Here is a 15,860-nt window from a genome sequence, read left to right on the forward strand (position 1 = left end):
TGTGTATAGTGGGTGTCGGTCTGTGTTCGTTGTCGGCTCATCTGCGTTCTATGGTGTTCCGTTCCTGTCTCTGCGTCTCTCTGCCCCACACCCCTTTTGTATGCTCTCAGGTTTGTCATTTAGTTCTCCTAGTTTAGGTTTCTTCAGTTGTTTTCTCATGATTCGTTGTCTGTTCTGCCACTGTCACCTGTAAATAAACCCTCACTCATATCATCAGTCAGCTGCCTGCATTTTGGGTCCTCCTTTTCCTCCAACACTACACGGCTCACCCTGCCAGCCGTGACAGAAACACTTCAATGTGCTTTGCTTTGCTTAAAGCATACTATCACTGCACACAATAAACAATAGTGCATTTTAATGCAAAGAAAACTTCACAGTATCCAGAGTCCTTCATCTCATGCTTTTAGAAGGGTTAAAGGTGAAACTCCCTTTTTTGTCAGACAATCAGCAAGTTGGGATTTGGAATCTGACCAACAAACCTGTCTGATTTTCTTGGCTTGTATGAGCTTTTTAATGCTACTCATTTCTAGCCTCAGTCTCTTCTCTGTAACCTGCTTAGCGGACTTGAATGCATCAAACAAGGAATGATTGTCAGTCACACAGATCAAAGGAAGAGCGTTCAGACCAGTGTTACCAGTTGTAAGCTCTGAAAAAAGTGTTGCCAGGAATACCGCAGTGTCTATTCCATCTGACATGGCAAGAGTTTCTCCTGCCAGTGTACTTCTGACCACACGCCTGATTTTCTTAGGCTGCCAAAAGAGAGGACAAAACTTTCCTCCTTTACCCATAAGGACGATTAATGTCCCTCCTTGAGTACCACCATCAGGAAGGTTACCAAAAGAAGCGTCACTGAAAACAACCAGTGCCAAATCCTCACTGTTAGCCAAGCTCTGAAACTTAAGAGTCACTTTCTCTGCCTTAAGTTTACAGATAACTTTGTTCACTTCATGAATGGACTGCACAGTTGCACCTTTGATATTAGATCCAAGGCTGCATGTGTCAAACATCACATCTGGCCTCGTTTGTTTGGCAACCCACAAAATCTGTCCTATTTTTGACCTGAGTTGCTCCCGTTCTGTTTCACTTAAGGAAGCATCCCTCTGTACAGCCCATGCTGCTTGTAACTGAACCGGCTGTAGGTTATCAATGTAAAGTTGTTGATGTGCCTCTATTACATCATTAACTGTACAAATGTCCATACCCTCTTGAGCCTCTCTGTCCTTGCCCGGATGATGCGGAACCTTCTACCCGATTGCAGAAGTTGGAACAGTTTGTTTACAGGATGGGACGGGTGCTTCAATATCTGCGCTGCTCTTGTCCGGCATCTCCTGGTGTAGGTGTCCTGAAGCAGGGGGAGAGCAATCCTGCAGCAGTGTTCTGCTGTATGGATCACTCTCTGGAGAGCTTTTTGGTCCTCAACACAGCTGTTCCCAAACCAGGATGTGATGTTCTGTGTAAGGATTCTCTCCACAGCGCCTGCTAGAAAGTCCTGAGGATCTCAGGAGAGACCCTGAACTTCCTCAGTTGTCGTAGGTGGTACAGGCGCTGCCTAGCCTTTTGCTCCATTGATGATAATGGGCTTGTAGTCTTTGTGCTGACTCCTTCTGAAGTCCACCACCAGCTCCTTGGTCTCGCCAACGTTCAGCTGGAGGTGGTTATCATGGCACCGTGATGCCAGATTCTTCACTTCAGCCATGTAGGCCGCCTCATCGTTGTTGGAGATGGCGCTCAACACCACTGTGTCGTCAGCGAACTTCACAATGGTGTTGGAGCCATGGGTGGCCACACAGTCTGAAGTGTAGAGGGAGTAGAGCAGTGGCGAGAGGACACACCCCTGTGGTGCTCCTGTGTTGATGGTGATGCTTCTAGAGACGCATCTACCCACCCTCACCACCTGAGTTCTGCCAGTGAGGAAGTCCAACACCCATGCACACAGACGGCTGTTGAGTCCCAGTTCATTCTGCGCGATCAACCTGTGATATTTTACCACCAGTTTTGACCATAATGTCTTTGACCTTATTGTACCAATAAAGTGAAGCATCTGCAAGTCCATACACACACTTTTTTAGTTTCCATAGAACATTGTCCTTGCCAGCTTCAGGTGGGGGATGAAGATAATGTCTCTTGACAGTTCCATTCCCTGCAAAAAGGCAGATGTAATGTCCATTTAATTCATTTTCCACTTGTTTTGATATATCACAGCTAGCACCAGTCTGAGGGACTCAGATGCACATGTTGGAGAGTCTTTCAAACCCGCAACAAGTCGGGCCTTTGGGACGATACCATTATTAGTTTCTTTGAGTGTACAGAACCGTCTAGTAGACACACATTTTTGACCCAGGTATTTCACTTCATCAAACACGCCATTACTTTGCCAGTTCTCAATCTCCTTTTTGGCAGCATCAAAGGAGATATCTTTTGTTATTAGTACATCTACATCTCTGTTTTCAGCTTCAGTGCAAAGACCATCAACAAGTGACATGTCTAAAGCTTTCTTTTCACCTTCACTACCATCAGGCTTAAGATATTGCACATTGTACCAGTTTTTGTATTGCCCTTTTGCTTTTCCCGGTCTGCCTAGCACTCTGGCTGTATGTTGAACACCGTTGTCTCTGTTCGTAAAAGTGATCAGCTGTCCTGCCCTTAACTTTACATCTGCAGAGGAGACAGGATCAGTGTATGTAGAAGACTGTGTCATAGACATGTTACTGTAGTGTTAGTTTCCCTGTCACTAGTGATCTCTTCTTCCTCACTAATACTCTGTTCACCATCGGGTGCTTCTGTCTCATCATTTTCAACTGTGTCTTTGTTGTCAGTGTCATCATCAGTAGTACTCTGTGGTATTTGTTTATCTCCACTCTGTGCATCCACTTTACTCAACCTTGACTGCTGTACTCTTACAAGAGTCCCCCCATGTCTTACAAATACAACAGCTCCATCTTGCCCAATAACTACACCTCGACCCTTACACTCTGTACAGTCGACTCGTTTGTAGTATACTTTATCTCCTGCCTCATATTTGTCATCTGTAGGCCCAAGTTGCTTGTGTAGTGCTCTCATGATCCCTTCTGAACACTCTGCCTCAGTAAATGCTTTCCTGGAAGCATGTAATGCTGATGTGTGTTCAGCTACTCTTGCGCTTACAGTTGTGCTTTCTAAGGCAGGTGGCTTATCCATCAACACAGAAGGAAGGTTGGGGTTTTGGCCAAACACAAGTTGATGTGGACTATAACCATGTACAGCATACTGTTTTTGGCCATGAGGGCCCAGTCTAACGCAGTGTGCCAGTCACATCCTTGTTCCTTTTTTACCTTCAGGAGGATTTCTGTAAGTGTCACGTTATGTCTCTCCAGTAGTCCGTTGCTCCAGGGACTATACCCCGCCGTTATCTTTACCTCAATGTTGAAGTTTTCAGCCATGTCCCGAAGCTCCGTGTTGTTGAACTCTCCGCCGTTATCTGTGTAGAGCTGTCTGGGGGCACCGTGAATGCTTATCCAGGTGTGAATGAAGGAGTTGATGATCTCTGCAGCTTTCTTTGTCTTTACGATGCTGCCGTCACTGAAGCGTGTGAAGTGGTCGATGATGTGAAGGCTCCAGCTCATGTAGAGCCATCGCTACTGTCTCATTATACTCAGAAACCAGAGGTAGACCAACAGCAGCTCTCGGCTTGGTTTTGCAATATCTCTGATAAATGTCACAGTCATGATCTACCTCTTGCAGAATAAATGCACATTGTTGGTCTGTATTGACAGAGCTTTAGATGAGTCTCAATAACCTCTCTGCAGATGCATGGCCAAACTGTTTATGAAGCTTCACAAGAACTTTGTTTCTCTTTTGTAGACATTTCAGCAGTTACAATGAGAACTTCATTTTCATTGCAGCTTTCTGTAGTATTTTCATCTCTAATGTCTGTGAGGGTTTTCAGTCACCCAGGTCTATGATGACCTGGATGACTGAGAACCTTCACAGACATATTGCCGTACATTTTGGGAGGAGCACCCTTCAACTGGTGTGGGAGTATGAAAGGGAATCAAGAAAACTAGCGGCTTATAGGAACCATCTCCGTTTCAACCTGAGATGCAGAGAAAGCAGAGTTGTTCCTAAGAGCTTGCGCCTTAAATCCACTGTCAGGGGATACAGAGCAGACTTGATTCTACAGGGAGCACAAAATCAGCTTCTAGGTGAAAAGATAAGACAGGTCTATTTCACTATAGATGCCCTCTAGAGCAAGATTAGCCAGACTCTGCAGGAACTGGAAACCCTTCTACCCTCCAATCCTAGAAGAGGTTTACAAGTTTGTGTCCAGTTTGGGTCCAGGACGGAGGGACCAACACCGAACAAAAACAAGCTCCAGCGAACCAAGTGAATTGTCCAAAACAAACACACATGCTGGAGTTCAAGAACAAAACACAGTTCAGGAGGCCGGCCCGGAGGCTGACAACTCAGAAGTCCAGGACAATTCATCTTCTGAGGCCGGCCACGTTGGCGACACAGATCCAAAAGCCAACCGCGCGGAAGGCAGCGGTGGCGAAGTGGAAACAGTTCAAGGTGCCGACCGTGCACACGGCAGCGGCGGCGACGGGGAAACAGTTCAGGGGGCCGACCGTGCGGACAGCAACGGCGGCGGCGACACAAGTCCGGAGGCCGGCCGCGCGGAAGGTAGCGGCGGCATTTGGGAGGTCGTCCATATCGACGATGACGCCCAACGAGCGGCCTGGCAGATGACCGCCGATGTCGAGGCGGCAGTTTGGGACCTGAAGGTGGCGTGGCCCCCGCAGCACCAGGCGAGGAGGAGGCTGGACCAGACGGGGCAGAAGCAGAGGCTGGACCAGGCGACGCTGAGGATGCCGAAGCCGGCTTGTGACAACAATACCTACGAAGCCTTAAATCGAGACCCCACAAGCAGCAGTCGTGATGCCAGAGCTCTTGGCCAATCACTACACTGATCCAGAAACCAGTGTTTCACAAGGGCCACATTCCATGGATGTTACCGTGACAAAAAAAAAAGGAAGGAAAAAGCTTGCAGACAACTCTTATATTGAAGGACTTTATTGTGATTTCATGTTTAGTGTCACATTTGGGTGGACCCATCTTCCTGTACTCTGCACTTTATGGTTTGTGTTACCTGTTGTTCTGTCACTCACAGTGAATTATTAGAACGTGTTTAAATTGCTATAAATGTCTGTCACAACAGTTATACTTTGTTGTAAATATTTGCCGATTTGCACTACTGCACTTTACAGCTGTGCTGTAAATTATCTCTTTGTCCAGAATGGGCCAACGCAATCTATTTTTCTTTTCAGTTTGTACTAGATACAAATAAAGTAAGTGTTGCACAAGTCTTTCATCAGGACTGTCTTTATTTATAACTGACAACAGTGTTACATGTTACTATTGAAGCTTACAGGACAAAGGCAAAATAGTATACCGTTGTGCATTATTAGTTGATTTGTATAAAAACACAGCTGCACAACAAAACAAAAACAACAACCACAAAAAATTGATACAACAAATTGGAAAACAGTTATTCATCACTTGCTTGCTTCACAACAACACTTGGGCACATATTTGTGAGCGCACATGATACAGCGACTATCTTATCCAGCAAAGTCATGTTCTCACCTTCACATGGCACCACAAAACCTAAATGGATGGTGTCATTTAGGACAGTGTACTTGGACCGTAGACAGCCTATAACGCGTTCTACGTGGATCCAGACATGTGCCAGTTTTCGTGTGTCCTCCACATCTTTTGCTTGTAGCTGACTACGACCCCGTGTAAATGCTGGAATTTTTAAAGTGACACCCATTAAGGCAACACTTTCCTTGATATCAATACCCCGGTCAGCGAGCACTATGTCCCCAGGTGAAAGCTTCTGTAGAAAGCCAGATGTTTAAGCTATCTGCTGTGGTTGGATCTCAGCTGTAGTTTTCGTAGTGACTGGTGCTGAAAGATACACATGCATACAGACAAAGACAAGTTCATTTTATGTGCAAAAACAAGACACAGTACTTAATGTGGAAAAAGTGGAATTTATTTATGTACATTAACAATGTTACCTGCATGGATTTCGCCTGGATGAGCTGTCTCTGCCCCACAGGAACGCGGGCCTTTTCGTGGCTGTTTTGATTTCGATCTCTGTCTTAACTGATCAAATCTCACTGTTTGAGAGAGGGTGCCCAGTCTGGATCGCATTCCAGCATTTTGTAGGCTGGTTTGCCTACAAAACACAGCAAACATTACACACAGCCACAATAAACAAAGGAGCATAGCGCGATGATTTCTGTTCAGCGCCATATAAGACGTATTAACTACTACAAAACACTTACCTTTGTGGAAATGCTTGGAGCAGACTAACATGTGAGGTGGAGTGTTTTCGAACGTTATATTAGGTCTTCGGATAGCGGCAATCCAGGCCATCCATCACCTCTTCTTGACTTAGGGACCCCTAACTTCCAAATGTACTTCCTCCATTAAGAGCCTCGGTGTTACTTTTGACAGTGCTTTTAAATTTGATAAACAAATCAGCTCCGTAGTCAAGGGATCTTTTTATCAATCTACAGATTTTAGCTAAAGTCAAGTCCTACCTGTGCAGGAACGATCTAGAAAGGGTGGTCCATGCTTTTATTACATCACGGCTGGACTACTGTAACTTCCTTTATGCTGGTTTAGATCGTTCCTGTCTGCATCGCCTCCAACTGGTGCAGAACGCTACTGCTTGCATGCTGACCGGTTCCAAAAAGAGAGACCACATAGCTCCGGTCCTCTGCTCTCTCCACTGGCTCCCAGTTGCTTTTAGGATTGATTTTAAAATTTTACTGCTGGTTTTTAAGGTTCTTAACGGTACTGCACCTCCTTACCTGGCAGAGCTTCTTAGCATTTACCGCCCCAGGAGATCTTTGAGGTCAGCAGACCTGATGCTTTTAGATGTTCCCAGGTACAGACTAAAGACTAGGGGAGAGAGGGCTTTTGCTGTGGCTGCACCCAGACTGTGGAACAGTTTACCTCCTCACATCAGATTCTCCACAAGCCTAGGAACTTTTAAAACTGCTCTTAAAACTCACCTCTTCTCATTGGCTTTTAGCAAGGTTTAACTTACTTTTTTAACTTATTTTTTTTATCAGTGAGGTGTTTTATGTACTTGCGTTTTATTGTATTTTATATTTGTATTTTATTGTACAGCACTTTGGTCAGCCTTGGTTGTTTTTAAATGTGCTTTATAAATAAACTTGACTTGACTTGACTTTGGAAACATGGCTTGGACAATTTCTCTTCCACGCCGGAATCCAATAAAAACCATTCGCTTTACCCGTCGGCTTCACGCGGCTGTCGCTCACCCGGCTTGTGCAGTTAATAATAAAACAGCTTCTTGCCATTTTTTGTTTCTTTTTATCGCTGTGTAACTGATTTCAATTGAAAGCCTGCGTGCGCTAGTACCTCTTGCCACGAGTTCCCAGAATTCTTTGCGGTTTTACCCCTGAATGACGTCACATTTTCAATCTCTGTAACAACTCACCGCGGGCAATAGTACTCTCGCGATATAACAGAAAATAACAAGTTAACACTGCTATCACTTCCAACATAAATGAAGACAGGAAACTAAACAGCAGTGACGTTTGTAAGGTTACTGAAGTTGGGCTAGCTGGTATATAATGATGTGCTACGTAATCGCTAGCTACACAGCTATGTTTGCATAACATAAACACAGTGAAGCTGGAGGATGAACGCTAACTTTTTTCCACTCGATAAACGTTAATGTGAAGGTTCTTGATGGTTAGAGACAAATGCAGTCGCATGGCAGGATGCTGTAAACGGACCAAACTTCAGTCAGGAGAACAACTGAGATAATCCATCCACAATACGAGGTTAGTCATTAATATACTGCTGCATGGGCTGGGCTGTAGTTACACCGTAAGGTTTTGATAACTGTGCTTTAAAATGGTAAATGGCCTGTATTTATATAGCGCTTTTACTAGTCCCTAAGGACCCCAAAGCGCTTTACATATCCAGTCATCCACCCATTCACACACAAAATGAACAACGGTAATAAAAACCGAGAGAGGCCGACAGTGATCACCGACTGTTTTTATGGGATAGAGATACAAAACATGTTAAAAACACAACAGCCTTAATAACGCATAGTTTGGACCCGGAAGGATTCATCACATCATCACTTAAAGACCAGATGGGGTCTGATTATAGGAAGTCTGAGGGTAGTATAATTAAAAGTTTATTTTTTATAAATGTTGTATTAGTGAAATCAGAATATTGTATATTTTATGTGTTGCACCCTCAGAGAGACATGACTCCGTTCTCCTTTTTCTTGCAACTTTATTCTCCTCAGTTCAGGTTTGGAGTTTACAGGCAGAATAGCGTATCATCAGCAAAACATCACTCCCTCACGTCTCAGACACTGTTTTTTTTTCTGCACTTACTGATGACATCACACATCTGAACTCTGACCTCCTGGAGCCAGTAAACTACAAAAATTAACTAGAAATGTGTCCAAAAACAAAACGCAATTAAATAAGAATAGTCTTTAAAGATTTTCCCCACAATTCAGAAAAATTGAAGTTTTATAAGTACTTTTAGAGCGCAACACCCTCCCCCACAAAAGAAAAATGTTGCCACACATTTTCTTTCTAATCTTTGACAATTTACCAAAAATAGAACATTTAACCAAAGATGAGTGAGCAAACAAGTATTTCCACACATATTACACGTTACTGGGTGAGAGGCTATACCATCTCTTGGTATCTCAGGACAAGTCTCTCATGGTCACGATACAAAACTAAATGTTCATAGTCCTTTTGTACTGAAGGGTGGGTTATCCCTCGAAGTATTGGTGGGCCTGCCAAATCTTCGCAGTGGGACAAGGAAAATACCATTTACACCCCAACATCATGTGATTACACACTTCAAAACCATGAGTTCAGTAAACCCATATTGTACTCACTACTGTCTTAACTCTTTGACGCTAGAATGATAAACCTTCCCTCTATTTATTATAGTAATAATGCTCAGAGTACCTGTTTCTCTTTTAACTGTAACATGTGTCAATACTACATCAACATGAACTGCAACTGTAATGTTACGCTTAGATTAAACTCTCTTGTGAAGTTGACTGTGTTTTTCTGTTATATCTATTGATACTGTAAAGGATACATGAATGATGGTGGGACAGAGGAATGATGGATGGCACTTGAAGGGCTGTTCACACTGACAGGGCATGTGCTCCATTGCTGGACTGTTGGCTAGCCTAGTTTTTCATATGTGTAGACACGCCGGGGCTGTCTCATTCTCTTTGGCTTGTGCCTCCATGTCTCAGCATCGCTCTGCTCACCCTCGGGTCCAACAGCTGGAGCTTCAACCTCCTCCTCCAAACTGCGTCTCTCCTCCACCTGTTCCTCTTCAGGATGCCCCTGTGCTCTGAAAGCAGGCTCAGACTTCTCTCCGAGTGCGTCACTCTGGGGGCAGAAATCCTCTGTTTCTGGGTCGAGGGGTGGATCAGCATATCTGAGTGCTGTCCACATGTGACAGTCATCTTCACTAGAACTGCCTGTGTCTGTTTGGTCAGTATCGGGCTTGGTCTGATGATGTCTTCTTGCTGACTGTCTCTGTTTGTTTCCACGGCTTTTCTCTTTCAGGCTGCTTTCACACACCACAGACTCGTCAACCAGGTAAGGACACGGCAACAGTAGGTTACGGTGTAACACTCGTCTTCTTCCTGTCCCCTGCAATGGCTCAACCACATACACTGGACTATCAGGACCTTTCCTCTCGGTGATGACATGAATCATATCCTCCCAATAGCTGCGCAGTTTCCCAGGACCTCCTCTGGGTGTGAGATTTCTCACCAAGACATGGTCACCTGGCTGAAGCACAGAGCTCCATGCACGTTTATTGTAGTTTTTCTGTCCCCTTCTTGCACTCTTTCTCATGTTCTGCCTTGCAATTGCATAGGCCTCTTGCATAACTCCTCTCCATTTCTCTGCATAGCCACTGCGTGACTGACTCTTCTCTTCTTCTCTTTTTGGGAAGAGCAGGTCGATAGGCAAGGTTGGTTCACGCCAAAGAGAAGGAAGAATGGAGAAAATCCTGTTGCTTCGTGCACAGTCGGGTTGTAGGCATGAACTACTTTGTTCAAATGGTCTTTCCATCTTGACTTCTGAGATTCATCAAGTGCCCGGAGCATACCTAGGAGGGTCCTATTGAAGCGCTCTGCAGGATTGGTCTGTGGGTGGTACGGGGAGGTACGAGAATGGTTGATACGCAGTAGCCTTGAAGCTTGCGGAAAAGATTGTTCTCAAATTCTTTCCCCTGGTCACGGTGTATTTTGGATGGGAAACCAAAGCGCATGATAAAGTCATCAAAGAGCTTTCTTGCCGCAGTCTTCCCAGACTTGTCCCTTGTCGCATATGCCTGGGCATATTTGGTGAAATGATCCACAACTACGAGTATGTATTCTTCACCTCCTGTGCACTTGTCCAAATGCAGATAGTCAATGGATATCATCTCAAACGGCGCAGAGGTTTCAATGCTCTGAATTGGTGTTCTGGTTATTCTGTTAGGCTTCTTCTTCTTTATACAGCGACACACCTGAGTGACATAGTGCTCCATTTCCTGCCTCATTTTAGGCCAGAAGAAGCGCTGCCTGGCGAGAGCAACCATCCTGTCTGCTCCTAAATGTCCCATCTCCTCATGTAGATGTTTATAGACCATGGGCTTTAATGAATCAGGAACAACAAACTGTTTTCTCCTGGTGGTCTCACGCCTCAGAATGCCATCTCCATCAATCTGCAAATGGGGCCACTGCCGAAGAAGGTACCTAACTGCCTCACTCTCCGCCATCTTTTCTTTATGCTTCAGGTAGGTGTGTGTTCTTTTCAGGGATGGCTATGTCTGCATCCTGGGTGTCTCTGATGTTGTCAACTGCAAACGGCTGAATTGGTTCTGAGACGATGCATCCCTCTGGCAGCGCGTTGACATTACAGGTGACAGCTGAGATCCAGTTCATTTCTCCTGTTTTCTCTCTCTCTAGGGCTTTCCCAATACATTCAATGTCATCTTGCTGACATTCCTCTGTGCATTCGTGCATGATGTCTTCAATGGGCTTTCCTCTTCTTGATAAGAAATCTGCATCTCGATTCGCTGCCCCTGGCCTGTACTTAAGAGTGAACCGATAATCTGCCAACTCCGCCACCCAGCGGTGTCCAGCTGCATTAAGTTTCGCTGACTTCATGACGTATGTCAGCGGGTTATTGTCACTGTACACAGTAAAATGAGGCGCATGAAACAGATAATCACAAAAGTAGTAGAGAAGTAAAGTAGTAGAGAACACCATGAGAACGCTAAAGGGTGAAGTGTGGGCGTTGATCGTATATACCGGACAATCGCACATACCTGTCTAAAAGGACAGGTATGTGCATTATGTGGAACATCGTTGTTTTAACAACCCTGAAAATGGCAAAGAGACACGCTTATGAAGCACAGTTTAAACTGAAGGCCATCAGCTATGCGGAGGAACATGGAAATCGAGCAGCGGTGAGAGAATTTAAGATTAATGAATCGATGGTTCGCAAATGGAGGAAGCTAGAAAACAAGCTCCGGCAGGTCAAGAAAACGCAGCTGAGTTTCCGCGGACATAAGGCGAGGTGGCCCGAGACTCGAGCGGTGGATCATCGAGCAAAGAAGGAGCGGGAGAAGCGTTTCGACGGTCACCATTCGGCTAAAAGCAGTTTCACTAGCTGAAGAGATGAACATTGAACATTTCCAAGGAGGTCCGTCTTGGTGCTTTCATTTTATGAAACGGTGCCATTTTTCCATCCGGACCAGGACTACGGTAGCGCAGCAACTTCCAGCGGATTATAAGGAAAAGCTGGCCATCTTCCGCTCCTACTGCAGCAAACACATCGGCGACAAAAACATCCAGCCCAGCCACATCACAAACATGGACGAGGTCCCGCTCACTTTTGACATCCCGGTGAGTCACACTGTGGAGAAGAAGGGGACCAGCACGGTACCGATACGCACAACGGGGTATGAAAAGTCTTCTTTTACTGTTGTGCTTGGCTGCCATGCTAATGGACAGAAACTGCCGCCTATGGTGATTTTTAAGCAAAAGACTTTGCCTAAAGAGAAGTTTCCAGCAGGAATCATCATTAAGGCAAATGAAAAGGGCTGGATGGATGAGGAAATGATGAAAGAGTGGCTGAGGGAGGTGTATGTAAGGAGACCAGGTGGTTTTTTCCACGCATCACCATCGCTCTTAATCTGTGACTCTATGCGTGCCCATCTCACAGCTGATGTGAAAAAACTAGTGAAACAAATGAACTGTGAGCTTGCTGTCATTCCGGGAGGCCTGACAAAGGAACTCCAACCGCTGGACATCGGTGTGAACCGCCTGTTCAAAGTAAGGCTGCGAGCGGCGTGGGAGCGATGGATGACCGGTGGAGACCACAGTTTCACCAAGAGTGGAAGGCAGCGCCGGGCGAGTTACGCCACAATTTGCCAATGGATTGTAGATGCTTGGGCTAACATGTCTGCTGGCACTGTTGTTCGAGCTTTCGCAAAAGCCGGCATCATTTCCGAGGAGCCGCACGGCACGGAAAGTGACTCTGACAGTGAAGAAAGTGAACTTGGCATGTTTGATGGAGATTTAGCGCAGCTGTTCAATTCAGACACAGAGGATGAGGACTTCCATGGGTTTGATTGATGATAAAAATGTGAGTACCAAACTTTGTTTTGCTCCTGCTTTATTTTTAAATACGCACACTTGTATGCTTGTGTGTTGTTGATGATGACGATTACCGGTAATAGAAATGTGAGTAAGGTACCGAACTCGGGTTTGCTCCCGCTTTATTTTTAAATACGCATACGGTACTTGTATGCGCCCTATAATCCAGTGCGCCTTATGTGTGTGTTAAATACAGTAATGGCACACATAACTGAGACTGCGCCTTTTAGTACAGTGCGTCTTATGGTCGTGAAAATACGGTATATGTCTTTTGCACAGGCACTTTGTCTTTTAGCTGTATCTCCAGCTCTAGATCTTTAATGCATCCCGTGTCCCAGTCATCTTTTGCAAAAACATTGCATTCCTCCCTCAGCATCTGTTTTACCTGCTGCTGTTGGTCACTTGTCAGATGGCTCAAATCCACTGGTGGGTCCCAGGGCTCAGTTTTTGTTGTCTGACTGGACTGCACTGTGGGTAAGGAAGTACTTCCGTCTGATGTCTTAGAAAGCTCACCCTCCATACATTTTACATGTGGCATGTAGATAGCATCAACATTGTGCAGCCACCCCAGTGTAGTGCGACTACAGAGGGTGATATCATGGTCAGTCATGTTTTCCACAGTCACTGCAACAACTAGGCCTGCTGGCCATGGTGTCTCACAGTTCGGCTCCAACACTGCATGTGACCCACTCAACACACTCTTATTTAGCCAACCACATTGCACTGTCATCATGTTACGCTTCGGGATGGTCACAGGTCGCCTTCCTACTCGGGCTATGTGGGGATGGCTGTCAGGCGTTTGTTTCTTTAGGACAGACAGGACAGCTCTTGCAGTTTTGCGCCCCACCTCGAATGCTGAGCACAATCTGTCCAGCATATGCCCTGGGGGGATACAGTCTTTGCTGGTGTCATTTCTCAAAGCTAATTCTTCTATCACATTAAAGCCGATGATGGGGCATTCAATGTCACCGCTGGCGACTAGGATTGGAACTTGGACGGGCCTGTTGCTCATCCCAGCAACAGCATTTTTGGACAGGCTGAACTCAGTCTCTATCCATCCTTCATATGGAATACTGGTCCCATTAGCAGCTGAGAGCTCTAAAGCTCCCTCTTCGAGCAGCTCTTCCACTGACCTCATTTCAGCATCAGGCAGGTGTTTCTTTCTCCAGTTCGTCCCCACTATCGATACTTGTGAGCCGGTGTCCCACAATATTGTGGTGTCCACACCTCCTAAGAAGCCACGGACCTGGCATCTTTTGCCTACCAGCTTCGCCATTTGTTGTTGTTTACCAGTGAGGGGTGCTTTGAGGCTGAATGGGTCGGTTTGGTGCTTCTCCCCTTCAGGGTTAAGTATGATTTCGATCTTACTTGAATTAGCTGAGCACTTTTTCCTACGACAACCTGCTGCCCAGTGTTCCGTACTGCCACATTTGTAACAGTGGTCACATTTGTTTCCTGTATTAGATGATTGACACTGCTGGCACTGTCTAACGTTTGTGCTCCTAGGCTGTGACTGGTATTTCCGGTCAGGTGGTTCGACCATTCTCATGTGCTGAGGCTTAACGGTCTGCTGGAGGCTGGCAATGTGAGTGGTGAGGTTCTGCAGAGCCTCACATATAGCCTTGTTGCTTTGATCAACTTTATCCATTAATGTGTCTCGTTTGACCGCTCCACCTTGCTTGTTCTTACTGTCTGATGTGTGCATACTGCTTTCTTTTTCCACCTCTTGATCTTCCCCACTTACTGCTGCAACTTTGATCATCTTTGCTCTTGATGCAGCTGACAGCTTATTCTTTCTTTCCATTTCCAGACTGTATGCCGCAGTCATTTTTTCCAGAAGAACCTCATCTGTGATTTTAGGATTTTGCAGGTATAGCTTCACATCAGCTCGGATGGTGTCATCATGGAGGCCAGTGAGTACTGTCTGGAGAAACTGATTTTGGATGAGCTCCGAACTGTACTTTAAACCAGACTTAACTCTCTCTGAAGCAAGAACAAGTTGTTGTCTCAAATCCATTGCTCGCATCAAAAACTGGATTGGAGTTTCTTTTGGCTCCTTCATCATATCCCCTCTTCAATGCCCTCTGGATTTGTCTTTCCAAGCTAGTGCATGTTAATTTGTCCTTTTGGTTTGGTTCTCCAATTTGTCCCATTATTTTCAGATCCCGTCGGTACAGTGGGTGTACAAAAGGGACACTTTGAGTGGCGACAGGGGTGACTCGTGTAGCATTCAGATGAGAAACATTTTCTCTCTGCTCGTCTGAATTACTGGGTGCTATCACATTTTCAGCCACAGGGTGGTGCTCTTGTACCACTTGTTGAGGCAACGGGGCATTACTTTCGCATCTCTTTTGCTTCACTTCATAAATTTTGTCATCTAATTCCAACAACAGAGACATTCCTTCATCTTCTCGTGCAGTAACATCCTCTCCCTCTAAGTACTGGAGAATACGCCGCCTCAGTTTACGAGGTAAGTCTTTTTCACTTTCATCCACGGCTAAACTGAGGGCAGCACAAATCTCATTCAAATCCGGTGCTAGCAGTGTAAGTAACTTTTCCTCTGTCTCCTCAAGAAGTTGCTCCCAATCAGGAGACATCTGCTGTACTTTAGACATGACTTTTACCTTCACTGCCTTTTCTTGGAGGGATGGCACTGCCGTATGAGTTCAGGTGGGGGGGTAGTGAGCGAGGCTAGTCACATGTAGCTCGTCCTTCTTTGCGGTATAAACTCCAAACCGGGCGGAAACACCAAGATTATGTTGCACCCTCAGAGAGACATGACTCCGTTCTCCTTTTTCTTGCAACTTTATTCTCCTCAGTTCAGGTTTGGAGTTTACAGGCAGAATAGCGTATCATCAGCAAAACATCGCTCCCTCACGTCTCAGACACTGTTTTTTTTTTTTCTGCGCTTACTGATGACATCACACATCTGAACTCTGACCTCCTGGAGCCAGTAAACTACAAAAATTAACTAGAAATGTGTCCAAAAACAAAACACAATTAAATAAGAATGGTCTTTAAAGATTTTCCCCACAATTCAGAAAAATTTAAGTTTTATAAGTACTTTTAGAGCGCAACATATGCATTGATGTGATGTTAATTTGTTGATCGCTTTGCATTATTT

General features: G+C 45.3%; 2 protein-coding genes across 2 annotated transcripts in view; one reads left to right on the plus strand and one right to left on the minus strand.

Annotated features, from left to right (window-relative positions):
• Positions 1-15,860, plus strand: part of LOC309707684 (outer dynein arm-docking complex subunit 3-like) — a 29,708-nt gene that overhangs the window by 7,760 nt on the left and 6,088 nt on the right. The window lies entirely within an intron of this gene.
• On the minus strand, positions 12,440-14,172 carry LOC309707685 (uncharacterized protein). Its single transcript, XM_082535160.1, has 2 exons — positions 12,884-14,172; positions 12,440-12,774 (listed from the first exon to the last, which is right to left on the minus strand). Exon 1 carries the CDS (start codon positions 14,010-14,012, stop codon positions 12,978-12,980), a length of 1,035 nt encoding a protein of 344 aa, XP_082391286.1. The 5' UTR covers positions 14,013-14,172; the 3' UTR covers positions 12,440-12,774; positions 12,884-12,977.

The sequence above is a fragment of the Aulonocara stuartgranti genome, assembly GCF_965226115.1.
Source record: "Aulonocara stuartgranti genome assembly, chromosome: 6".
NCBI classification, from domain to species: domain Eukaryota; kingdom Metazoa; phylum Chordata; class Actinopteri; order Cichliformes; family Cichlidae; genus Aulonocara; species Aulonocara stuartgranti.